Genomic DNA, 27,273 nt, shown 5'->3' on the forward strand with positions numbered 1-27,273 from the left:
GCTAAACTTCAGCAACAGCTCGCTCCTGTTCCACAATAAGCACCGGCTTCTCTGCAGCCCCTTCCCTGACAGCAGAGGGAGACCATCTTCAGGTGAGCATAGGACTGCAGACCCCAGAGCACCACTCTCAGTCAAACCTCAGCTGCTGTGAGCCCCAAGACAGGGCAGTGGACAGACCACAGACAGGAGGAAAAAATCCAAAGGCTTGGTGTCAATTAGTTACACAACTTTAGGCTCATTCTGATTCCATTTTCACGGTCGTGGAAGCAGATTCATAATTTTCCACATAGCTTCGAGGCAGAGCTCTGAACATCTTTCTTCGTACCTGGCACAATGACGTATCTCCCCCAGAGTCTGTCCACAGCTTGTGGCTTGGTCAGGAAGCCCAAAATTCAGGCAGCTCAGGGTTTGCAGGCAGAGAAAAGAGCGCGGCATGGGAGGAGGCATATTCACGCCATGCACTTGCCTGAATGAATGCTAGACTCACAATAGTGGGAACTCTTCCATCACAGGCACGTTCTGAGCAATAAGAATCTCGGTGATGTTCACTGTCTGTTGTTGTTAGGTGCCATTGAACCAGCTCCGGCTCACAGTGACATTATGTACAACAAAATGAAACGTTGCCCAGTCCTGCTCCATCCTCACAATCATTGGTAGTTATGTTTGAGCCCATTGTCGCAGCCACTGTATCTACCCATTTCATTGAAGGTCTCCCTTTTTTCACTGACCCTCTACTTTACCAAGCAGGACGTGTTTCTCCAGTGATTGGTCCCTCTCGATGACATGCCCAAAAAAAACAAGATGGAGTTTCACCATCCTCGCTTCTAAGGAACATTCTGGATGAATGTCCTCCAACACTGATTTGTTCCTTCTTCTGGCAGTCCATGGCATAGTCAATATTCTTTGCCAGCATCTCAGTTCAAATGCATCAACTCTTCAGTCTTCCTTTTTTTATTGTCCAGCTTTCGCATGCATACGAGGCAATTGAAAAGACCATAGCTTGGGTCAGGCACATGTTAGTCATTAAAGTGACATCTTTGCCTTTTTTTTTTTTTTTTAACACTTTAAAGAGGTCTTTTGAAGTGGATTTGCCCAATGTGATACCTCGTTTGATTTCTTGACTGCTGCTTCAATGAGCATTGTTTATCGATCCAAAAAGAATGAAATCCTTGACAATTTCAATTTCTTCACCATTTATTGTGATGTTATTTATTGGTCCAGTTGTAAGGATTTTCGTTTCCCTTATGCTGACCATCTGCTGAACTTCTACTCTGAGCCAAACATTTACACACGTTATTGCTGATCATCAAACTCTGAAGGGAGGCATAATTGTCCTCCATTTTCCAGATGACTAACACAAGGTTCATAGAGGTTTGAAAATTTGCTCAAGGTCACAGAGAAGGTAAGTAGCAGAGGCAGAATTCAAACCCACATCTGTCAGAGCCAATGTCTGGGCCCTTTCGTAATGCCCCCAGGCTCATTGGGAACAGAAGCCAGGCCCAAGAGCTAATCCCTGGAGGTTGGGCAGACCCAAGCAACAACCATTTGACTTTCTCCGTAAACTAGATCAGGGACGTATTAGAAAAGAAATGCCTAGAACATTCCGTTCGTGGTTTGTAGCAGTTTGAGGTGTCACCAACCTTCACTGCTCTGGCAAGATGGAGGTGAATCACCTCCAGGATTTCCATGTTTCCATTGTGGTGTCGGTGGGAGCCTACTTAGAGGCTCATGTGTATCTTCATCAATGCAAACTTCCCAGTAGAGAGAGAACCGGCCCTGGCTTTGCTGTCCCTAAGACATGGCCAGTCAGGATGCTGGCCCACACCAGGTCCCTCCTCTCCATCACCTGCAGGTCTCTCGGCAGGACTCGGGAGAACTCTAAGTAAGTGCACCAGCTGGCCTGATGCTCAATATACAAGCAGCTTTACCTCAACTCCCCTTGCCCTCTGTCTTAGCTACCTAGTGCTGCTGTAACACTAGTACTACAGGTAGGTGGCTTTAAAGAACAGAAATTTATTTTCTCACAAGTTCTGGCAGCTTAAGTCCAAATCATGGTCTCGGCTGTATCAGTTCCTTCCTTGTGGGTAGTCCTGGGTGTTCCCTGGTTCCTTGGCCTGTAGATGGTCCTCACATGACATTAGTCTTCCCCCGTGTGTGTCTCTGTGTCTCATCTGCTGTTTTTATAACTCATAAGTGATTAGATTTAGAACCCACCACACTCTGGTTTGATCGGATTAACATAACAAAGAAGACACTATTTCCAAACAGGATTTCATCCACAGGTATAGGGGTTAGGATTCCAACATGTATTTTTGGGGGGGAGGGGGGACACAATTTAATCCATAACATCCCTTTCTTAGTCACCTAGTGCTGCTGTAACAGAAATACCACAAGTGGATGGCTTTAACAAAGAAAAATTTATTTCCTCACAGTAAAGAAGGCTAAAAGTCCAAATTCAGGGCATCAGCTCCAGGGGAAGACAGTCCCTCTTTGTCTCTCATCAGTGTTCCCCTGGACTAGGAGCTTCTTCATGTGGGGACCCTGGGTCCAAAGGATGCTCTCTGCTCCCAGCACTGCTTTCTTGGAGGTATGGGGTCCCCCTGTCTCTCTGCTGGCTTCTCTCTTTTATATCTCAAGAGATTGCTTCAAGACACAATCCAACTTTGTAGACTGAGCCCTGCCTCACTCACACAACTGCCACCCATCCTCCCTCATTAACATCATAGAGACAGGATTTACAACATATAGGAAGATCACACAATACCAGGAATCATGGCCCAGCCAAACTGATACACACATTTTTGGGGGGACATAATTCAATCCATGACAATCCCCCAAGAGAAGAAAGGGAACACCCAACTTTCTCCCAAAGCCACTTCTCATACTGCCCTTAATACAAAAAAAATAAAAATAAATAAAGAACCCAAACCCAGTGCTGTCGAGTCAATTCCAACTCATAGTGACCCTAGAGAACAGAGCAGAACTGCCCCATAGAGTTTCCAAGGAGCGCCTGGTGGATTCTAACTGCCGACCCTTTGGTTAGCAGCTGTAGCACTTAACCACTATGCCACCAGGGTTTCCACTGCTTGTTTTTTTTAAAAGAGACTGGTGTGTGGGGGAAGGGAACACAAGTTGTGCCACTGGGGCCTCTCTGTTCCCTCCATTTAAGCCCACAGAAGCTTCAGTATTGCTCACGCACCATTGTAGCATTCCTCGGTGCTCTGCTCCATGCCCCTCCCTCCTGTAAACACTAGGAGCATAAGCAACTTGTCGGGTTAAAAACCAAGACTGGCTGAGCCTGTATCTTTAAGACTCTCATCCTTCCAAGTTCCCTTTGAGCTTCCTGAATGACTTTACATTACATTCGCCTGTCATGGGAATCCAGGTGCACTGGCTATCTTGTGATCTAGTTCTAGAAGTGTTTATTGGAGAGTCGCATTTCTACGTATGGACATAACCGGCATGCCTGCCATTTCCAGCGGGCTCTGCAGTCGTCTGACTTGTTAATGTCTCTGAGTTTGCTTAGTCATTAGGGGATTGCTGGGCATTTGGGTTGTTTCCAGCATGTGGCTATTATAAATAGCATTGCTGTGCCTCCCAGGCACTTGTGCATTTAATCACTGACAACTTAGCTGCTTAACTGTTTCCTGGGTACCTGTACTGCCTCTCCAAAGGTAGGTGTGTGGTGTAACCTTTTGTGTTCCCCTCACTGCCCACAGCGGTGCTGAGCCCAAAGGAGACAGGGGTGGTACAAATTGGTCAAGGTGCTTGGCTGATAACAGAGAAGAAACGCCTGGCTACCTACTTCCAATAAGCAGCTATTGAAAACCTCATGGAGCACAATTCTGTTCTGAACACAGGAGGTCACAATGAGTTGGAGTTGACAGCCACTGGTATTGAGATATTTCTCTGTGCCAGACACTGGGGTGAGCGCTTTACATGTATTATCTTTACCCCTCACGGCAACCCTGTGTGGGAGGTACCTACATGATTTTCATTTTACAAATGGGAAAACTAACACTTAAAGTGATCAGAGAATTTTCAGTCACCTAGGCAGTCAGAGGTGTGGCCCAGATCTGACTCCAGCACACCTGCCTGACCTGGCTCACTAAATTTAGCCCCACAGTGCAGGTGGACCCCCTTAGCGCCTGTCGCCTTTGCAGTGTGACTCCTGGCTTGGCCCAGGCTGAGGCTGAGCAGCCTTTTTGACCGGCCTTTTTGTAAGACCTTTCCTCCAGATTAGCTCCATGCAGTATCACATGACTGAACGCTGTCCATGTGCCCGTCCTGCTGGTTCCTGATGGAAGGCTGCCGTAAACTCCCCCCTGTGTCCTCCTGAGTCTCCGTGTCTGCTGTGTGACAGCTGGGCTGTCCCAGGTTGTCCTGCTAGGCTCAAAGCAGACTCCACGGTACCATAGCATCTCCTCAGCCCCCAGGCTGAGTGCTCAGAACAGAAGAGGTGGTCTTTCTCAGATTCACGCCTGGGGAGGGGAGAAGGGAGGCAGGGAGGAAATGGAATTCTGCTCTTGGGCTCTTTGCACTTAAAAACAGACAAAATAGAGAATAAAGCAAACAAATCAGTTGTCCTTGAGTTGATTCTGACTCATGGCAACCCCATGAGTTTCACAGTAGAACTGCCCCATAGGGTCTCCAATGGTTGCGACCTTTTGGAAGTAGATTGCCAGGCCTTTCTTCTGAGGTGCCTCCAGGTGAGTTTGAACTGCCATTCTTTTGGTCAGTCGCCCAGCAATTAACCATTTGAGCCACCCAGAGATAAGCCTTTGCACTTCAAGTCTGCCTTAAAATGTTTGAGGGGAAGAGAACCATAGACCCGTACTCTGTGAAAAGGCTTGGAAAACCGATGCCCCTTTAGTGAGTGGGAGCTGGCAGGGCCGCCCAGGAAGAAGAAAGGACAAAGCCCCAGCCCCTTCTCTTTCTAAAACTCCTGCTGAGAGCTGACGTAGGCCTTGTGGGCTCAGGCACATGCCGCCGCTGAATCAGCCCTCCGTAATCACCTGCTCAGCACTTGAGATGGAAAAGCAGGACCTCTCCCTCCTTACTCCGGTCAGCCCTTCCCAACCACACCATTCTACAGTCAAAGAAAAGTGTCCTTACTTCGGTAACGAATCACAGAAGAGGCTCCTGAGTGATAATCATAGACCCAAAAGTGTTAGCTCCAGAAAAGCCCTTCCAAGATCACCAGATCCAGCCACCTGCCTGCAGACAGGTAAAGATTGTGGTGGTTGTTAGTTGCCATTTAGTCAATTTGTCTCATGGTGGCCTCATGTGTGCAGAGTAGGACTGCTCCGTAGGGTTTTCAAGGGTGTGGCCTTTCAGAAGCAGGTTGCTACCCAACTTTCAGGTGAAGGTTAGTGTCCCCATTTTACAGATAAGGTCACTGAGGTCCAGACAGGCGAGTCAACAGGCTCAATGACTTGCTCAAGACCACATATCTCAGAAGCGACTGACAGGCACCGCCAAATGTACAGCATTGGATAAGCTCTGAATTGCCCTGCCAATTTCAACCATCTTTGAAAATAACATGATTTTTCTTATGGCTTAGAAAAGTAGTGCTTTCTCATTTGAGAAATGGTAGAAAAGAACAAAGAGGAAAGCGAAAACTGTCCAACGTCTCATCACCTGAAGGTAACCTGATATTAACACTTTGGTGTGTTATGGACGTAACTGTCTTTATGAAAGTGCTGTTTGTGTAATTATGTTCATTTCTATAAAGTTTTTTGTAGCCTGCTTTTTCTCATTTAACATCGTAATATATGCATTTCCCTTAGTAATTAAGAGATTTTTGTAAATATGCTTTTGATAACTGCATATATTTTGCTGTATTTATGCAAATTTTCCTTATGTGTTTCCTTATATAATTGTTGGCCATTCCCAATTTTCTGTTATTATGAGTAATGCTAAGATTACCATTTTGGAACTTTAATGTATTTTTGTGTATTCCCATAATGCAGGTGCCCTAGAAGCGTAATTATTGGATCAAATGAATTGAGCATTTCAAAGGTTCTTGGCAAATGTTGCCAAACTCCTTTCTCGAGGGTGGCTCAACAGCAGCGGGTTTGGATTTTTGGTTCCGTGTCCTTTCACACTTCTACCAGCACTGTCTGTTCAACTTTCTTCTCTCCAGTATTGAGCGTTATCCTTAAATATTTTAAGTATTGACTCAGAATTGACTCCATAGCAATGGGCTTGGTTGTTTTGAATACACTAATCAAGCTCACCAATGTCTTCCGTCATGATTTTCACCATGGCTGCTAGTTCTATCGGCCACTTGAATGACAATGGCTACATTGATACAGTTAGTACCTTACATGCATTATCTGATTTAATCTTCACATCATCCCTGGTTATGAGTTACCATCAATTCCAACTCATGACAACCCCATGTGTGTCAGTAGAATTGTGCTCCAGAGGGTTTTCAATGGCTGATTTTTCAGAAATAGGTCACCGGGACTTTCCTCCAAGGCACACCTAGGTAGACTTGAACAACCAACCTTTTGGTTAGCAGCTGAGTGTGTTAACCATTTGTATCACCCAGGGACTCCATCTCTGATTAGGTTTTCTTACTACTTTTGCTTTAAAGATGAGAGACCCAAGCCACTGAGAGGTTAAGTGAGTTGTCCAAACCACCCAGCTAGTAGGTGATGGGAATTCAAAAAGAGAGCATCGGCTCCTGTACCTGTGTGCCTCACCACCATTCTTGAATGCCAGGAGCAAACCTCAGGGGCAGGCCGGCACCACTGTGCCAGGCGTGAACCTCAATTCACAGTTCTGAGTGAGGCACCCATGAAGAGCTTCCTACTTGGTTGAATGATGGAGATGTCAAAGGGTAAACCCACTAAGGTCAAGCCAACAAAACAAGCAGGCAGCCTGCACTATTCAATTCCATGGTAGTCCAACTATTTGTGATGTGCCAAGCCCTCTGTGGGAGATCCAGAGATCAGAAAAACGTTATTCTTTCCCTCAAAATCTTACAAACTAATTGAGGGAGTAAGGTAAATACACAAATGACTGCTTTACAAGGGAATATGGTAAATAGGAGTCCCTGGGTGGCACAATTGGGTCAGCACCCAGCTGAATGGTTGGCTGTTTGAACCACACCCAGAGGTGCCTCAGAGCCCTGGCCGTTCAGTGGTTAAGATCTTGGCTGCTAAACAAAAGGTCGACAGTTGGAATCCACCAGCCACTCCTTGGAAACCCTACAGGGCAGTTCTACTCTGTCCTATAGGGTAGCTATGAGTTGGAATGAACTCGACAGGAATGAGTTTAGAGTCACCTCAGAAGAAAGGCCAGGCGATCTACTTCTGAAAGATACAGTTCTGCTCTGAAACACATGGGGTGGCCATGAGCCAGGCTCGACTTGATGGCAATGTTTTTGTTTGTTTGTTTCTTGGTTTATATAAGAAATAATATTTAAGTGCTTTGGGTGATCAAAGACGAGAACTCACCAGCTGATTGGAGGACTCCTTTGAGCAGGTGCCATTTAAGCTTCCTAGAGGGTGAGAAGAATTGTAGCTGGCAGAGACGGCAGGAAGACTCCCCACCCAGAAGGCCTAGAGTGACCCAAAGGAGGGAAAAGTGTTGATGGAATGGTGAGATGTCCCATGTAGGGAACGAGGTAATTTGACTTGAAGGGCAGTGTTTGCAAGCCCAAGGGTCTGCCCTTCATGGAGGTTGCAGGACTGGAGGGGTGTCCACTGTCTAGGGGGAAGAGGACAAGGCCTAGCCTGTGACAGCACCCATGGGAACAGAGGGAAGATCCGCTGGCTCCGCCCTTGGCCATTCTGAATTACAGGCACTTCTAAGAAGGGGCCGCCTCACAGCCTCTGCACATCCCCCCCCCCCATTTTAACTCTACCATCCTTTTGGTTTAGGTTAAATGTCATATCCTGTGGAAAGTGCCCCCGCCTCCCAAGTGTGAGCTAAGGGCCCCTCTTTTAGTTGTTGTTGTTGGAAGTATACACAGCGAAAACGTAACCAACTCAACAGTTTCAGCATGTACAATTTAATGATATTGATTACATTCATCAAGTTGTGCACCCAGTTCTCACCCTCCGTTTCCAAATTTATTCCTCCCTCATTAACATAAACTCACTGACCCCTAAACTTCCTATCTGACCTTTTGAGTTGCTGTTGTTGATTTGATCTCATAAGACTTAAGGGGATCTTTTTGGTTTAAGTTTTAAAGATTATCTCAAGGCAACTAAGCGGTCCTCTTAAGGGCTTTCCCCACCCTATGATGACCCCTGTTGTAGTATTTATCACACAAGATTTAACCACCTATCATATCTCTGTTCTGCTAGAACATAAGCTCCTTGAGGAAGGTATTAATTACCCAAAACTTGGAAACAAGGCAGGGCCCTAGTGGCACAGTGTTTAAGAGCTTGGCTGCTAACCAAAAGGTCAACAGTTCGAATCCACTGGCAGATCCTTGGAAACCCTGTGGGGCAGTCCTATGGGGTCACTATGAGTTGGAATTGACTCGACGGCAACGGGTTTGGGTTTTTTGGCTTTTAATGCCATTTTGCCTTAGTCTCCTAGTGCTCCTGTAACACAACACCACAAGTGGGCGGCTTTAAAGAACAGGAATTTATTTTCCCACAGTTCAGGAGGCTGGAAATTCAAATTTAAGGCACCAGCTCCAGAGGAAGATCTTTTTCTCTTTCAGCTTCTGTAAACCTGGCGTTCCTCAGATCCTTGGCCATCTTCATGTGGCAGCTTCTTCCTCCCTTTGTGCTTCCTTGTCTCTATGTCTGTTCTGCTCCTTACAGCTCAGAGGTGATTAGGCTTAGGACACACCTAACACAGAAAACCGTATTTCCAAACAGGATTACATGCACAGGTATAGGGGTTAGGATTCTGTTGTGGACTGAATTGTGTCCTCCAAAAATGTACGTCAACTTGGCTAGGTCGTGATTCCCAGTATTCTGTGACTGTCCACCAGTTTGTCATCTGATGTGATTATCAACCACTTTTTTTTCTCTATAAATCCTACCTCTATGATGTTATGAGGCAGGATTACAGGCGGTTATGTTAATCAGGCAGAACTAAACCTACTAGGTTGTATCTTGAGTCAATTTCTTTTGAGATGTAAAAGAGAGGAGCGAGCAGAGAGACGGGGGACCTCACACCACCAAGAAAGCAGTGCTGGGAGCAGAGCATAGTGTTTAGAGAAATGGGAGATCTGAATGTGCTTAATAAATGCGGAACAAATCAATAAATGAGAAAAGGCATATTTTGCTCTTAGATACTGGTGCTCACAAGCATAACACCGTGGTTCTGGTTTGTTGGAGCCCTGAAAAACCAGTTGCTGGGGAGTTGACTCTGACTGTATCTGTCAGAGTAGAACTGTGCTCTGTACGGTTTTCAGTGGCTAGTTTTTGGGGAAGTAGATAGCCAGCTCTTTCTCCCAAGGCACCTCTGGGTCGGCTGGAATCTCCAACTTTTGGTAAGTAGCTGAGCACTTAAGCCAAGTTGTTTGCACCACCCAGGGACTACCCGAGCTGAAGATACACTGGGTCACATTGCTGGCTGTGTTTCAGAGCACCCTAATCTCTGAGCTGGTTTGGGGTCTTTCATTTCAGCAGTGCCCCAGACTTCCCACATGACCTCACTTCCCATGGAGCAGACATGTGATAGAAGTGAGAAACCCACTGTAAGGAGTAGGGATAATGTGACCGGCCAGGACTGAAAGATGCTCAGGGAGGACACTAGGTCCTCCCTGTGGCCACTGGGCTGGGGCTGCCCAGGTAATCCGAGATGAGGCGGAGGTGGGGGCGGGAAGGCACCGCTTTCAGTGAACTTGCTGAGTGGGCTGGGAGTCCGCTTTTTCATGGCCCGAGAACTAGGGAGACATTGGAGTGATAATTCAAAAATTCTCTCTCATAGTCCTGACAGGTACAATATCTATGAAGACTGGTATTTCAAATCATATTTCTGATTATGGCATTTTCTCTGCTCGATTATTCAGCAAGTTGAATAGATGATTACGAGTCAGCCCCAAATGTGGCTAATTAAATATTTGACAAATAGAATTTAGCGCCTTTCATCTGCAGAGAGCTTTCCTGACAGCAACTAATTGATTCTAAGAAAGGTAGCCTTCATTCTATAGATGGCAAAACTTGCAAAGGGAAGTTTGAAAAAGCCAAAAAAAAACCAACCAAACAAAAAAGCGTGCCTGTGGGAGAGGGAGCCTTATAGCAAGAAGACCCCTGGCCCCCAGAAGCCCCAAATCCTTGGGCGGTTTCATGTAATTGTGCAGTTCATCACTGCTTCTGTCGCTGCACGCGGATCTCCGTGGGTTTGCTTCTGGGAATGTGGGGGCAGGAGGCTCCGGTGGGGGCAGGCTGAGGAGGGGGCGGCAGGACTGGATCACCCTTCCCAGAGTCAGACCCGTCACGGAATTCAATTCTTTGTGCTGGGAACAAATTAAGGAGTGGAGTTGGGGTCAGTGACTAGGACGGTCTTATCTTACTTTATTGCCTAAAATCTCATGTTTTTTTTTTTTTTTTTTTTGAGACCATGACTCAGGTGAGGGCCTCTAGGGCCCATGCTATGGCTTCTGCTCATGCAGAACAGCGCCACCTGCTGGCTGAAGCTCTTCCCTCTAACCCTGGGCCAAAAGCCAAGCGTTTTTCTTGGATTAAAAAACCAAACCCACTGCCCTGGAGTCAATTCCGACCCATGGCGACCCTATATAACAGAGTAGAACTGCCTCACAGGGTTTGCAAGGCTGTAAATCTTTACATCTTTCTCCCGAGGGTCCACTGAGTGGTTCGAACCGAGACCTTTAGGTTAGCCGCCAAGCGCTTTAATCGCTGCGCCAGAAAACTCCTGTTTTCTGGGATAATTTCCTTCCCTGGCCAGTGCCAGATCAGAGCCCTGGCTTCTCCAGCTGGAGGAACGTGGCCGACAAATTATTTCATAAGTAATATAAATCTATCAGAGATCCATTTGTATATTAAAAGCAACCATCTCACTGTAACCCCCTCATTCCTTGATTAAACTTCATGTTAACGAAGACATTTCAGACTTGACTGAGTAGCCAGGGGGCCAGTGAAAGCTGCCACTTGTCTGCCCTGGAGGGGCTCAGGGAAGCTATCCAGATGGGGATGAGTATCAGAGGGCTTGTCTAGAAGCTGGGTTTGCATAGCAGGCTCTTGTTTTCTTCCTCAGATTGTGTGCTTGTTGGGATTTGTAGGGGAGAAGGAGGTTGATGGAGATCAGCCATCGCAGTGTAGTTTATGAAGACTCCACAGGAGGCGGTCCTGCCACCACTCCCACTGAGGGCCTCTAGGGGGCAGGCTTCACCTGAATACCCTACTCCCGCCATGAAACCGAGATGGAGAAATCTGCATTTGTTCTCCCAAACCAAACCCCGTTGCCGTCAAGTCGATTTCGACTCATAGTGACTCTATAAGACGGAGTAGAACTGCCCCGTAGAGTTTCCAAGGAGCGCCTGGTGTGTTTGAACTGCCGACCTTTTGGTTAGTAGCCATAGCACTTAACCACTATGCCACCAGGGTTTCTGTTCTCCCAAACAGTGCTAACAAACTCTCAGCTGCTCCCTGGGCCTCCTCATCTGCAACCAGCTCCCCAAGCTGCCCTTTCTCAGAGAAAGCAACATGACTCAGCTTCTCATTCCCTCCCTGCTGCCCAGCTGGACTGTAAACCAGTGTCACTGACCTTGGCCACACTAAGGTAACACTGTCCACAGAGAGCCTCAGGCCAGAATCTGAGGGCCTTCTGAATTGTAAACCAAAAGGAAGCAAGGTCCTGAAGTGGGGAGTGAGAAGCCAGAGGGCGTTAGTCTCTCTTTTACCTACCCCCCTCACACACAGGTTCAGCATATGCGGAATAAGGATGAAGAGCATCCATTGTTCTATCCAGCTTCCAGGGGGGCTGATTCTCCCAACAGCTTTCTGAAGTTGCTAGAGACCTGCATAGAGGGTCCCCTCCAGGGATGGGAGGATGGACTGAGTGGCTCTTGAGGACAGCTAGCCCCTTTCCTCTACCTTACATGGTGGAGACAGACAAAAGATGAAGTTGAAACTGTTGGTGATGCAGCTCTCGGTTTCTAAGAAAGGGCTGGGCCAAGTCCTACAAATGAGGACAGTATAAGACACAGGCTGCGAAACAGAGCGCCAGGCCATGAGCTGAGTTCCTGCCACCACAAAACTGGCCCAGAGTTCCTGCTGGGGGGGCCCTGGCCCCTAGGCTGAGCCCCCGGGAAGCCTGAATGTCTGAGGCTGCTAATGCCTCAGTGGAAATGGAGCCTCTCCTTCTTACTTCTCCGATGAACTGTACTACAAAACGGTCTGGCTTAAGGGGGCAAACGATTTTCTGTGCTGTAACCTTCCTATGTAACCTAACAACCACTATGTGCCAACTAAGAGTTTCACACACATTATAGTATTTAACACAACCTCAGATGGGGTAGGTCTGATCAACCTCATTTCATAGCTGAGAATGAAGCTGGGGCACAGAGAGGGTAAGGAACTTGCTCAAGCTCAATGGCTGCGTGGCAGGGCAGCGGTTTGAACCCTTGGGGACTCCTGGGCCTGAGTTCCTTTTCCTATGTGACTGACTTCCCTGTATTTTTGTGTTCGCAGCATGAACATTCTTGCCAATCTTGGCTTCCTACCTATTGGCAGTGGGCAGTGGAGCACAGGCGGGCTAATCGGGATACTGCTGAACACTTGAAAGAGTCAACCTTTGGGTCAGAGATTTCAAGAATCGGCCTTGTGGAGGCAGCAGGATAGAGTGGAGCCAGAAGCAAGTCCAGCTCAACCTCTACCATTTATTAGAGTCCCTGGGTGCTGCAAACAGTTAAGTGCTCACCCAGAGGTGCCTTGGAAGGCTGGCCTGGCCATCTGCTTCCAAAAGGTCCCTATGGAGCAGTTCTATTCTGACACACATGGGGTCATCGCCATGAGTCAAAGGCAACTAACAACAACAACCACCATTTATTAGAGATGGGAAGCTGGGTACATTATTAATCTCTTGGTTACTTAACCTCCATCTGAAAGCCGAATCTGTAAAATGGGCATAACAAGTGCCTCACAGGGCTGACTGTGAGGATTTGATGTGATCATGTGAGGAAGTACCAGGCCCAGAGCACAGCATATGGTACAGACCCAATAGCTGCTCTTCCTTCTTTTCCTAAGTCCCTCCTAAATAGGACAGGTGATCATGGGCCTTCATTTGTCTGGATTATTTAGTAATAATCAGATACAGATGGAGCACAGACAGGTAGTCCAGTCCTTGCATTACCTCTGCCATAACTGGGTCTATTGTCTTAGCCAAGTCACGCAAGCCTTTTACTGCTTGGTCTTTTATCTGTAACTTGCCCAATCTATCTCACAGGGCGTATCTGTTATTTAGGGCTGCCATAACAATTTACCACAAGATGGGTGGGTTAATTAAAACAACAGAAATTTATTCTAACTTCTAGAGGCTAGAAGGCTGAGATCAAGGTGTCGGTAGGGCTGGCTTCTTCTGGAGGCTCTGAAGGAGAGTCTGTTCTATCCCTCTCTTCTAGCTTCTGGTGGCCACTGGCAATCCTTGGTGTTCCTTGGCTTGCAGTGGCATCACTCCAATCTCCGCCTCTGTCGTCACATGGTTCTCTCCCTGTGTGCCCCTGTCTCTACATTTCCCTCTTCTTAGGACACCAGTCATATTGGATTTAGGGCCCACTCTAGTCCAGAATGACTTCATTTTAACTTGATTGCATCTGCAAAGACACTATTTCCAAATAAGGTCAATTTCACAGGTTCTGGGAAGACATGAATTTTGGGGGGCCACTATTCTACTCAGTATACAGGGTTATTCAAAGATTTTTTTTTTTAAGGACTGGAAGTACTTTAACATTTAAAACAGCAATGTAAGTGCAAGATTCAGAAATTTTTAATATTTTCAACGCGATGGATTAATTTCTTGTCCACTTGAATTTGGTTCTAGGATTAAAGCAACATCTGGCATAGCTACCTCATGGTCATTGGATACCTGCAAAAAAATGGAACTATCGTGTAGAAAACCCTAGCCCAGCACTTCCCATGTGCTACATTGTTTGCTGGAGATTTCAGAAATATCTTTACATAAAGCCTAGACTAGAAAATTTTTTAGATTCAACACCATGAATTATTTGAATGTACAGATGCAAGATAGAAGTTCCAGCATAAAGTGTAAGAAAAGCAGGCAAAATGAGGCCAGAGAGCCCTGAGAATACACGGGGCATGGTGGGAAGAGGGAGCTTGCTCACTTTAATGAATCCTAGAGACCAGAGAAATCCCAGATGTTGTTGCCAGATCATTCTCACATCTGTAAATATCTTTGCCCTGGGACCAATAGGTCTATCCTTTTCCACCTTTGCTTTCCCTTTTATGCACCTTCACTTAGCCACGTGGCCCTACTTGCTAATCCTTTATTCCTCTCTTATATCTCCAATGAAGTGTACCACAAAATGGTCTGACTTAAAGGGGCAAAGGGTTTTCAAGATGGTAACCCTCCTGTGCCATAACTGGGAGACTTGGCATGCACCGCCCCCCACTTCCCATCACTACATTTCCAAACCTTCCCCTTCTGAGCTGAAGGGCTGACACTCAGCTGCAGTGAGTAATCCTACCAATCCTTCAAGATGTATTCAGATAAGACTTCCTCCATGAAGCTGCCCTGATTCCTTCTCTCCCCTCCCTCTGACTTGAACTCTTTCCTTTGGACTCTGTGGAAGGTGGAATGAACTTTACCCAAACAATTGTCTTTCATCCCTAGTTCCTGACTCTATGGGGAGAGGATACCAAAGCTGTGTTTGGGACCCTCCCAGACCTCATTTTAGGAGACTTCTTTGGTCTCCATGTAACCTTTTAATAATATAACTGTAATCGTAAGAATAGCACTCTCCCAAGTTTTGTGAGTCGTTCTAGTGAATTATTGAACATGACCAGTGGTGAGAATCCTTGAATTTGTAGGCAGTGGGTCAAAAGTTCAGGTGGCCTGGGAACTCCCAAGCTTGTGGCTGGTGTCTGAAGTGAGAGCAGCCTGTGCCCTTAACCTGTGAAATCTGATCTCACTCTGGGTAGTTGGGGCTGGATTTGCATTTGTTGACTTCCACTGCATCTTGATCTATACATCTTGGTGAATTATCATCAGTCTCTCTTCCTCTCGAATGCAAGCTCCATGGGGGATGAAAGCCTAGGTAGAACTCATATTTGTATTCTCAACTGTGCCTTGCACCTCCTCAATAAAGACTTGTTGAAAGGATAAGTAGTAAATGCTTGCATGCATGGATGAGTCTGAGCCACTGTGAGCGATGACAGGTCTGGTGTGTTCACACGTAATACTAGAAACACAATTCAGCAGACAATGACTGCCATTGTGGCTGGATTTGAACCTATATAAAAACCCTACACAATAACCAGAAAAAAAAACTTTCTTACTGGGATCTGAAATGTGATCATTAGCAAATGATGCTTTGTGTTAACTCTTTGTGATTCCTGATTTAAAAACAGAATGGCCTCCTTCAGGAAGCATGAGTACCTTGAAGGGGACAAGCCACTGTAGGTGAGGGTGGAAGACACATGGAGAGGTAGGCGTCTATTTAAGCATTTCGTCTAGGAAGGACGCAGATGCTAACAATGTTTTAGTTTCCAAATGCATCCTTAAGTTGCTTACTTTGTCCATATGCAGAAACCCACTAATCAAAAAGTACCAATCATGCTTGCCTCTCATCCCTGTCCCATTTCATTTTTCTTTGATTCTTTATAGGCATAAGGCTGCTTGTTCATTTGTCATTCAATATAGTGACATTTCTTTACCCTGATGGAGCTAACAAATCCTGTTATAATCATTTTAGGCTGGATGCTAACATGGTGCTGAGATGGTAAAGTCTGGCTTAATAGTTCAGTAAGATTTAATAATAGATAATTTATGTCAATTTCTCGATAATACAAGTCAGTTCTGATATATCCTTTAAGGGAATTCCAGAATGCCATGGCATGAGGTGTCAAGAGCATTTTCCTATAGCTTTGAGAAGACTGTGAAGGCATGCCAGGTTTTGTACTGTGCCTTCCATTACCATAGCTTGCATTCATTTCTGCTCCTGGAACTTTCTTTGCAATCTCAGTTGCACAAGATAAAATCTCAGTGGAAGACCGGTTCATTATTAGAAATTAGAGGCACTAGTCTGCAGATCTCCCTTCATGGACCAACATTTATGCACTGTGCATTCAAATGGTGAATCCTGTGCGGTGTTTCCACAGGAGCTCAACACACATACCAAATCCAGGGAACTGAGTATAGGAACAGGGCCTTCCTTTGCACACCCTTCTTCCTGGTCTAATCCTAGGGGTATATCTGGTACATCAGGTCATTGGTAGCAGCCACTAACATCCTTTCTCTGGTTTGGAAAGAGCAAGTGTATGCAACGCAATACATTTATTTTTTTTAAGTAGGAAGATTTTGTTGGGTCAAATGCCACACCAATACAACCAATTTTCAATTATTTGCTTTTGAACTGATTACTCTGATCTTTGAGAAGAACACAGGTCATTGTACTGCTTTATTTTTTATGTCTCTGTTACTGTTCCTCCTGGCTTTTACCAGTCACTTTTTACTATAGGAAGGCTTTGCACAGAGGCCCGTGTTGAGGCTTCTGGTTCTCACTCTGGGTAAAGACCAACAAAGACCTTTGAAAAAGAATCACCCAATTCTCTGTCTAGCTCCTAGCTTGATGCTCCCTATCCTCAGCAAGGAATGAGAATAGCTGATGCAAGCCTGGGTTAGCCGGGTTGGGGCACGTGCAGGCTCTGACATCACACTGTGCCTCACGTCATCTCAGAATCTCAGACACACTCAACTAAACATCCAAGATCAATGTCCAAGACCTATAAATTCATTGCTGTCAAGTCAATTCCGACTCATAGTGACCCTACAGGACAGAGTAAAACTGCCCTATAGAGTTTCCAAGGAGTGCCTGGTGGATTCGAACTGCCGACCTTTTGGTTAGCAGCTGTAGCACTTAATCACTACACCACCAGGGTTTCCTCCAAGACCTATAGTTAACAGAAAAGTTAGGATGCAGAAGAACAAACACAATTTTTTTTCTTTAAAAAACATGAGCATACACATCTATGTTAGTAGATGTAAAGAAAAATCTGGAAGAATATAAATCAAATTACTAAAGTGCTTGTGTCTGAGAAGTGTGATTATCTCTGATTTTCAATTCCTAAATTACACATTCTTATAATGTTTGCATTTTTCATACAAACCAAGTGTTGCTATTCTTAAAAACAGCTTTATATACCATAAAATACGCCCATGTAAGTGTGCAATCATAAGTTTTAGTATGTTTATAGTTCTGTAATCATTACCACTTTTTATCACCCAAAAATATCCTTGTGCCCACTAACAGTTAAGCCACTCCCATGCCCACCCCACTCCCCCACTGATCTGCTTTCTATTTGTACAGGTTTGCTTTTTCCGGAGATTTTATTTAAATGGAATCAAATAATATGTCGACTTTTGTATCTGGCTTCTTTAAGTTTTTTTTTTTTTTAATTCCTACTCACTCTTAATTGGCCAGTGCTATCACTTCATTTCTTCATATAAATGGGGAATTAGAAATATTTGGTAAAGCAATTATACTCATTACAAGTGGTGGCTATAGAACTTGGCCATTTTAAACAGAAATACTGTCGTTATACTTTTATATTCAGATTATCTTTTGCTAATACTTGAATTACATATTCTGGCTGTGTCAGTAAGATTTTTTTTTTTTTAAATTATACTTTAGATGAAGGTTTACAGAACAAACTAGCTTCTCATTAAATAGTTTATATTGTTTTATGACATTGCCAACAGTCTCCCTTCTTGACCTTGGGTTGCCTATCACCAGCTGTTTGCTCCCATCTTCTAGTCCTTGCCCCTGGGCTGATGTGCCCCTTTAGTCTCGTTTTGTTTTATGGGCCTGTCTAATCTTTGGCTAAAGGGTGAACTTCAGGGGTGACTTCATTACTGAGTTAAAAGTGTGTCTGGGGGCCATACTCTTGGAGTTTCTCTAGTCTCTGACAGGCCGGTAATTCTGGTCTTTTTTTGTGAGTTAGAATTTTGTTCTACATTTTTCTCCTGCTCTCTCCGGGACCCTCTATTGTGATCCCTGTCAGAGCAGTCAGTGGTGGTAGCCGGGTACCATCTAGTTGTACTGGACTCAGTCTGGTGGAGGCCATGGTAGTTAGTTGTGGTCCATTAGTCCTTTGGACTAATCTTTCCTTTATGTGTTTAGTTTTCTTCATTCTCCCTTGCTCCCAAAGAGGTGAGATCAGTGGAGTATCTTAGATGGCCACACACAGGCTTTTAAGACCCCAGACGCTACTCATCAAAGTAGAATGTAGAACATTTTCTTTATAAACTATGTTATGCCAGTTGAACTAGATGTTCCATGAGACCATGGTCCCCACAGCCCTTAGCCCAGTAATTCGGTCCCTCAGGGAGTTTGGATATGTCTATGGGGCTACTATGACCTTGCCTTGTACAGGTTGTGCTGGGTTCCCGAGTATTGTGTACTGTCCTTACTCTTCACCAAAATTACCACTTGTCTATGAAGTATTTTTCCACCCCTGCCCCCCCCCAATAACCATCAAGTTGTTTCCTTTTGTACGTAAACCTTCCCATGAGTTTTTATGGTAGTGGTCTCATACAATATCTGTCCTTTTGTGACTGACTTATTTCACTCAGCATAATGCCCTCCAGATTCATCCATGTCATGAGCTGCTTCACAGATTCATCGTTGTTCTTTATCATTGCATAATACTCCATTGTGTATATGTACCACAGTTTGTTTATCCATTCGTCTGTTGATGGCCATCTAGGTTGTTTCCATCTTTTTGCTATTGTGAACAATGCTACTTTGAACATGGGTGTGCATATGTCTATTCGTGTAATGACTCTTATTTCTCTAGGACATGTTCTTAATAGTGGGATTGCTGGATCATATGGTATTTATATTTCTAGCTTTCTAAGGAAGTGCCATATCATTTTCCAAAGTTGTTGTATCATTTTGCATTCCCACCAGCAGCTCATAAGAGTTCCGATTTCCCTGCAACCTCTCCGTCATTGTTATTTTCTGTTTTATTGATTCGTGCTAGTAATGCTGGGTGAGATGCATCTCATTGTGGTTTTGATTTGCATTTCTCTGATGGCTAGAGCTCATGAGCATTTCCTCATGTGTCTGCTGACCACTTGAATGTCTTCTTTGGTGAAGTGTCTGTTCATTTCCTTTGCCTGTTTTTTAATTGGATTGTCTTTTTAGCTGTAGAAGCGTTGGATTTTCTTGTAGATTTTAGAGATTAGACCTTTATCTGATTTGTAATAGCTTAAAATTTTTTTCCCAGTCTGTAGGTTCTTTTTTTTTACTCTTTTGGTGAAGTCTTTTGATGAGCTTAAGTGTTTAATTTTTAGAAAATCCCAGTTATCTACCTTATCCTCTGGAGCTTGTGTTGTTTGTTGTGGTTTGCCTACTGTTAATGCCATCTATCAAGGCCTCTAGCATTGATCCTATTTTTTTTTGATGAACTTCAGAGTTTTTGGCTTTATATTTAGGTCTTTGATCCATTTCGAGTTAATTTTTATAATATGGTGTGAGGTATGGGTCTTGTTTCATTTTTTTTGCAGATGGACATCCAGTTTTGCCAGCACCATTTGTTACAAAGACTGTCTTTTCCCTGTTTGACACTTTGGGCCCTTGTCAAAGAACAGGTAGATTTATATCTGGGTTCTCAATTCAGTTTCATTGGTCAATGTATCTGTCGTTGTACCAGTACCAGGCTGTTTTGACTATTGTAGCTGTATAGTACGTTCTGAGGTCAGGTAGTGTGAGTCCTCCTACTTTATTCTTCTTCTTCAATAGTTGGAATGCATCTCTCTTTACCAAAAACATGAGCTCCAAGAGCGGGACAGACATCTTAAAAGAAGGCGAGAAAGAAATGGGCTCCTTTGCAGCCTGTCCCTGACTTTGACCCGGGGAACAGCCCAAGAGGGACAAATTGAGATGATGATTCCACTCTTCTGGAAATTGCTTATTGTACAAATAACTTCAAATATAAGAATAAGCACAAAGTCAATTCCTATGAGGTGGAGGTCAAATATATCCCAGATTTCCCCATTCTCCAAACTGCAGCACCATTCCATCTCTGACACTGGCCGCTCTCCCTCCCCTCAGCACACTACCCTTCTCTGTTTGGGTTTGGTACTTTGCTGCAACGTCTAACAGAACTCATTTGTACTTACAGTGAAGTGATTTATTTAGGAAGTAACAGGATACAAGGAGCCCTGGTGGTGTGGTTAAGTGCTTGGCTGTGAACTGAAACGCTGGGATGATTGAACCCACCAGCTGCTCTGTGGGAGAAAGATGTGGCAGTCTGCTCCTATAAAGATTACAGCCTTGGAAACCCTATGGAACAGTTTTACTCTGTCCTATAGGGTCACAATGAGTTCAAATTGACTCAATGTCAATGGGTTTTGTTGAATGGGTTACAACTTGAGATCAAGATAAACGGGCTCAGAATCAGGAAGCATGTAGGCAAAGTCTCCCTTCTTCAGGGCAGAACAGCTCTCTGCTCTTCTCGGCAGGACAGGCTCCTCTCGGCCCCCTGAGGATAGGCTCCTCTTAACCCTGCTGTCACCACTGACTGCTGCAGAGCACCTTCCAGGTCTGTCATCACCTTCAGTGTTGCAGCCCTTGATCCATGTCACAGCTCTTTTAGGAGGTTCCTTGCCTCCTCTTTTTCTCTGTTTCTTTCCTGCTCTTTTCTGTCTGAAAAACCTCTGTGGGGTTGGCTGCTTATATACACAACTCCTTGTCAATTTCAAGGCATGGCCCCTCCCATTGGGGGAGTTGCCACAAACTGACCAATCCCCTCTTAGAAGGCCATATACACTTCATCAGCATATAGTCTATGGTCACTTCATTTCCATAGTCTATTGACCAATCCCTGCAAGGTGCAATCACAGGGCAGATTACAGCCCTAGAGCAGACAAAAAACATCAAAACTGGTTGTTTACCCAGGAAATGTCATTCAACCTGGACAAAAGTAACAAACCCTCTGGGGTAGAGAACTAGGGCAAAGGTAACTCTTTGGGGCTTAGGGGAAAAAACTTAAGCTGTTTTTTCAAAGAACCAGGGCAAAAGGCCACGTAAAGGAACTCATTTTATTACACTTATATTTGTAGAGTTCACCCAAGGCCTCAGAATGTACGTGACATCCAGTTTGCCCCAGTGCAGCTCTGGTATCAACACTCAACTCAAATACCAGTTCCCTTCTTTGAAAACTTGAGACTCTGATGTGTTTAACAGAAGACCACTGGAGTGGTTAGCTTTTGGAGTGGTTATGGAGAAAGGCCTGAAGCACTGGTACAACTTAATTGGCTAAGCTGTTAAGATTTAGCAACTAGGCATTTAGGCTAGGCCCTTTTCCAGTATGCAAACATCACAAGGCACAGGTATCAAAGGAAGAGGATCAGAAAAATCACCTAAAAAAAAGGATCTAGTTCTGTAAGCAGGAGAGAGAGAAGCGGAAACAATTCAGAGAGGTGAAAAGTAAACTGGCAATATAAGATGGAGGGGGTGTTAAATGCAAGTTATTGTTGTTAGCTGCCATCAGCTTGGCCCTGACTTATGGTGACCCCCATGTACATGGAATGAAATGATGCGTGGGTCCTGTACCATCTTCAGGATCATTGGCATGCTCAAGCCTATTGCTGTGGCCACTGTGTATTTTGAGTGCTTTCCAACCTGGGATCCCTGGTGGTGCAGTGGTTAAGAGCCACAGCTGCTAATCAAAAGGTCAACAGTTTGAATCCACCAGTCGCTCCTTGGAAACCCTACGGGGCAGTTCTACTCTGTCTTATAGGGTTGCTATAAGTCTGAATTGACTCGATGGCAACAGGTTTTCCAACCTAGAAGGCTCATTTTCTAACACTACATCAGACAATATTCTGTTGTGATTCATAAGGTTTTCACTGGCTAATTTGGAAAAGTATACCACCAGGGCTTTCGTCCTAGTCCGTCATAGTCTGGGAGCTCTGCTGGAACCTGTCCACCATGGGTGACTGGCTGGTATTTGAAATACTGGTGGCATAGCTTTCAGGACCACAGCAACATGAAAACTACCACAGTACAACAAACTGATATATGGGTGGTGGTGAATACAAATAGATGTTCAGTATTTTAAAACATTCTGGGACAATTCTGTGGTAAAGAATATTGCTAATGACACCTATCTATTAACTAAAGCTGACACTCTATTGAAAGTTACCATATCGACTTAAGTTACACTATGTATTTATAAAACCTACTCCCGTTGAGTCGATTCCGACTCATAGCAACCCTATAGGACAGAGTAGAACTGCCCCATAGAGTTTCCAAGGAGAGCCTGGCGGATTCGAACTGCCGACCTTTTGGTTAGCAGCTGTAGCCCTTAAACACTACACCACCAGGGTTTCCATGTATTTATAAGGATTATATAAATATAGGTTATCTCTTGAAATGTGTTTATTATTTAGGTCTTTTGCAGATGTAGGCAGCCCTGCCTGTCTTTTCAGATACTGGGGCTTCCCCAGCTACAGTACTAACTGGACGGGCTCGCCTCCGCTCTCTGTTCACACTAACTGTGGGATGCGTACTTTGAACCCCAATCTCTCCGCCATTTATTTCTTTAGACAGTTCTATTTGTTTTGGCTTTAGCTATAGTTTCCAGGCGTGTGACTACAGATCTTCATCTTTCAGGCTTTCATACTTCAGCTACTACAGCAATAGTATTAACATCAGCAACTAAGCACTCGACAATTTTCAAAGAGCTTTTACTTGATCCTCCTGAAGAATCTCGGGATATAGGCACGATAACTATTATTGTCCTCCTTTTCAAAAGGGAGGAAAGCGAGGTTGGAAGTGCAGTGAACTGAAATACCACATCACCATGAAGCGCTGGGGCCACTAGTGGGCCCTCTGACCCTGGTGCAGTCCCAGGATAGGGTACATAATTAAGTTATGAAATTTAAGGCTAATGTACTGTTATTCTATATATTAAACTTAGACCGAAAAAAAGGTGGGGGGAGGAGTGAAGGAAAGGAATCAGTAGCAACACATTAGGTCTGTAGACTATGTCCAAATCATGGATTTTGGATTTTAAGAACAAATGAGCTTGTGAAGTATGAAGGAGCCCTTGATGGCTCAGATGGTTAAGTGCTTGGCTACCAACCAAAAGGTTGGCCATTCGAACCCACCCAGCAGCTCCATGGGAGAAAAACTTTGTGATCTGCTTCCATAAAGATTATAGCCAAGAGAGCTCTATAGGGCAGTTCAACTCTGTCACATGGGGTTACTATGATTCAAAATTGACTCAATGGTACCTCATAACAAAATGCCTTGTATGTTCGATTAAAAAAAAAAAGGGCACTGAGAGGTATATATGATAGCTGCCTGCTAACCAAAAAGTTGGCAGTTCGAATCCACCAGCTGCTCCTTGGAAACTATAGGGCAGTTCTACTCTGACCTATAGGGTGGCTATAAGTCGGAGCCAACTTGACAGCATCGAGTTTGGTTTTTGGGTTGATAGAATAGTTATAGGGCAAAGCGCTTTTGTTGAATGATAATCTGCAAAAGTAAGTGTATCGACTGAACTGTGTCCCACCAAAATATATACTGAAATCCTAACCTCTCGGTCAGTAAAGAGCACCTTGTTTGAAAATAAGGGGTTTTCTTATGTTAATGAGGTCACACCAGAGTATGGCAGTTCCTAAACCTAATCATTTTTGAGTTATAAAAGGAGCAGAATAGAAACAGAGACACACCCAGAGTGGGGAGGGAACTCCACAGAATGCCAAAGATTGCTGGCAGACACCAGAAACGACAAGAGAGGCATACGGAAGGAATCAATGTGGGCGAGGTCCTGATTTGGACTCTTCGCCTCCAAAGCTGTGAGAAAATTAATTTCTGCTCTTTAATCCCACCCACTTGTGGTATTTTTTCTTTTTTCTTTTAACAGCAGCACTAGGTAACTGAAGACAGTAAGTCTTCAATATAGGACTTGGAACTAACTTGATCGTCCAATATCTATTTAATCTTATTATCTTGTCATCTTGTATAAAATCTTTCCCTAAACTAAATCCAAAATTACAGCTGTTAATATTTAATGGGGCAATGCTGGTTCTCCGTTAACCTTTACAAAAAATATTTTTCAGAAAAGAACATGCTTGGAATTCAATGTGAACCAATCAATTAATTGTTGTGTTTATTCCGAAGCTTTATTTTGGAGTCCTAGAACACAAAAGACATGTTAAATGTTTACAACAGGTATTAGAAATCGAGATGTTTTTATTTCTATTATTTTAGAGTAAAACTGTAGATAATGTTCCAAGCCATCATCAAAAATGCAGACCAAACTTCTCTGTATATAAACTGTACATAAAAACAAGGCACTATACATTTTGGGGTTAATATTAAGGTAGAAAGGTTGATTCACATAGATTCTTAAGAATCTATGTCATTAAGTACAAATTCTTTGTTCATTTTAGCACCGGAAGCAGTACTCAGAACAAGTCACACTTAATGCTGAAGGAAACGTTTCCAAATGTGTATAAAGATACATACTGGTGGCTGAGCTAATTCAACAAAAGCAACTCCATCTACCTTTCAATATTATTTTGACACCAAAAAAAAAAAAACTTCAAAGTGAATGAATACATATTGCTTTGTTAAATACATACTTGATTTATACTGGTGTTTATATAAATATATATATATATTTTAGAATCCACAAACTATCAAAATAACACTTTATAAAGAGAACTGCTTCCAAAAACAACAAAAAAAAAACAAGGGAAAAGGCAGCGGCTAGTTGAAGCGAGAGCACAGCAGTGTGGCAGAGGTTGCTGAGGAACCGCCGCTTAAGGGCACAGAAAAGATATTTTTATTAACATTACCTGCTGAACCGGGGAAAGAAAGTTTCCAACGTGTTCTCTTAAACATTTACAAAATACACAACTCCAGGACAAGCAGTATGATCACTTCAGTTTTTCAAAACTCGGGTTAAAACCGTTTTGTTTTGCTTTCTTTTCAGAAATACCAGTCCAAAAAACTCTCCGATTTCCTGGTCCGAGGGTCCTGAAAGCGACGACAGAGATTCCTCCAGCGCGCTCTCCCGACGACGCGCCAGCGCTCAGAACAGCCCTTTAGCTTTCTTCAGGTTCACCTGCTTCCAGGAGGGCAGCGAGTTATACTCATCCCGTGTCATGTCTAGTGCAAACTGAGGAATTGGGAGAAAATGCCAGTGGGTGAGTAGAAGGACCCCTGGACTAAGCCTGTTGTTTAACTGCTATCCCACCTGAAGAAACACTTACCTCAAAGTCTTCATCGGTCAGGTAAATTTCAAGCTTTAGAGGATCGACTCCCTCAGGAAGTGGCCTGGCTAGGAGGTCGGCCAGTGGATAAATGGTCTTACACAGCTTGGCTAACACATCTTCCACAAGGGTGATCTGGTTAGAAACTTCCGTATCCTGGAGGGGAGGAGGGAGCAGAGAGAACGCCATGTCCTACATGTGAATATGTCTTATCAGGTGTTTGGGAATATATATTGTTGTCAGCTGCTGTGGAGTTGGCCCCACCTCATGGCCGCACTACGCACAGTATAATGAAACACTGCCTGCACCATTCCATCACGGGTTGCAGACTGTTGTGATCCATACGGTTTTCACTGGCTGATTTTCAGAAGTAGATCACCAAGCCTTTCTTCCTGGTCCACCTTAGTCTGTTCAGCACCACAGCAACACTCACTGGGTGGTGGCTGCCCATGAGGTGCACTGGCCAGGAATTGAACTCAGGTCTCCTGCATGGAAGGTGAGAATTCTACCACTGAAATACAAACGTGAATATATAACTCTGTCCAATTCACATCTCAGCCTAGAGGGGCAGGGGCTAAGATCTTCATTTCTCCAAGAAGGAAACAAAGTCCTTGAAACTGAAATGAGTTGTCCAAAACCTTGCAGGTTTCCCATTTTCTAAATGTTTTCTTCTGCCACTGGCAAGATTAAAATAACTCCTGTTCTAGGCTGCCTCAGAAAAAAAAGTTTAGAGACTGTCACAAGTGTCCATTATAACATAAGAATATTTAATTCGAAGTTAAATACTGAAATATCCAAATAATGGAATTTGTTCTAAAATATTTAAAAATAATCAACCTTATAAGAAATCCCATGGTGGACAGCGGTGGAATTTTTGTTTTCCATGTAGGAGACTCAGGTTTGATTTCCGGCTAAAGAACCTCATGTGTGGCCACCGCCCATACGTCACTGGAGGCTTGCGTGTCGCTCTGCTGCTGCCCAGGTTTCAGTGGAGTGTCCAGACTAAGATGGACTAGGAAGAAAGTCTTGGCAATTTGGAAGAAAGTCTTGATGAAAACCCTATGGATTACAACGGTCTGATCAGCAACCAATCATGGCGATGGCTCAGGACCAGATAGCCTTTTGTTCTGTTGTGTATGGGATTACCACGAGTTGAGGCTGACTTGATGGTAGCTAGCAATATAACAGTATTCTGCGGCTGAATCAAGATTTTTTTTTAAACCTTTCTGCACATTTAATCTAGAATAGGTTATTCTGGGTAATCATCTTTCTGTGTTAAATTTGGGTGGGTAGGTGGGTAGGTGAGGGAATGAATGGCTTGTAGTTGTTACAAGTTCAACAACATATGGTACAGACCAAAGGTACAGCGGGTCAGCTCTGGAGAGAGAGCGCCTGCATCTGAGCGCTGGCTCACCATTACTGAGACTTTGGGCAGGGCATTTTATGTTTCTGTACCTAAGTTCCTTCACTGGTAAAATGGGGATACTAATAAGACAAATCTTAAAAGACTGTTGTAAAATTAAATGAGAAAATAAACATAAAATGCCTGAAGCAGTGCCTGGCACAGAGTGAGCACGCAGGGAATGTTCATTATGATGATGACTGGCTGGAGCAGAGTGCCAGGCTGCTCTCTGGCTGGAAGCCCTCACAGCCTGCACCAGACAGTATAGAGCCCACTCCAAAGAAAACCCAAACCCTTAGCGGTCAAGTCGATTCTGACTCATAATGTCCCTATAAGACAGAGAGACACTGCCCTATAGGGTTCCCAAGGCTGTAATCTTTATGGAGCTGACTGCCACATCTTTCTCCCATGGAAAGGCTGGTAGGTTTGAACTGCTAACCTTTCGGTTAGCAGCCGAGTGCTTA

At 44.3% G+C, this 27,273-nt stretch overlaps 1 protein-coding gene across 7 annotated transcripts in view; it reads right to left on the reverse strand.

Annotated features, from left to right (window-relative positions):
* Positions 1 to 24,282: 24,282 nt before the first annotated feature.
* Positions 24,283 to 27,273, reverse strand: part of SVIL (supervillin) — a 199,435-nt gene continuing 196,444 nt past the window's right edge. For 3 of the 7 annotated variants that reach the window (XM_049881717.1, XM_049881720.1, XM_049881714.1), the window contains 2 exons: positions 25,408 to 25,563; positions 24,283 to 25,313 (listed from right to left, as the gene is read on the reverse strand). In XM_049881717.1, coding sequence (XP_049737674.1) covers positions 25,227 to 25,313; positions 25,408 to 25,563 — 243 coding nt within the window. In that variant the 3' untranslated portion in view covers positions 24,283 to 25,226. The remainder of the gene's footprint in view (positions 25,314 to 25,407; positions 25,564 to 27,273) is intronic. The other 4 variants (XM_049881718.1, XM_049881716.1, XM_049881715.1 and 1 more) reach the window with 2 other exon arrangements.

Source organism: Elephas maximus, chromosome 4 (genome assembly GCF_024166365.1).
Source record: "Elephas maximus indicus isolate mEleMax1 chromosome 4, mEleMax1 primary haplotype, whole genome shotgun sequence".
In the NCBI taxonomy this organism is placed as follows: domain Eukaryota; kingdom Metazoa; phylum Chordata; class Mammalia; order Proboscidea; family Elephantidae; genus Elephas; species Elephas maximus.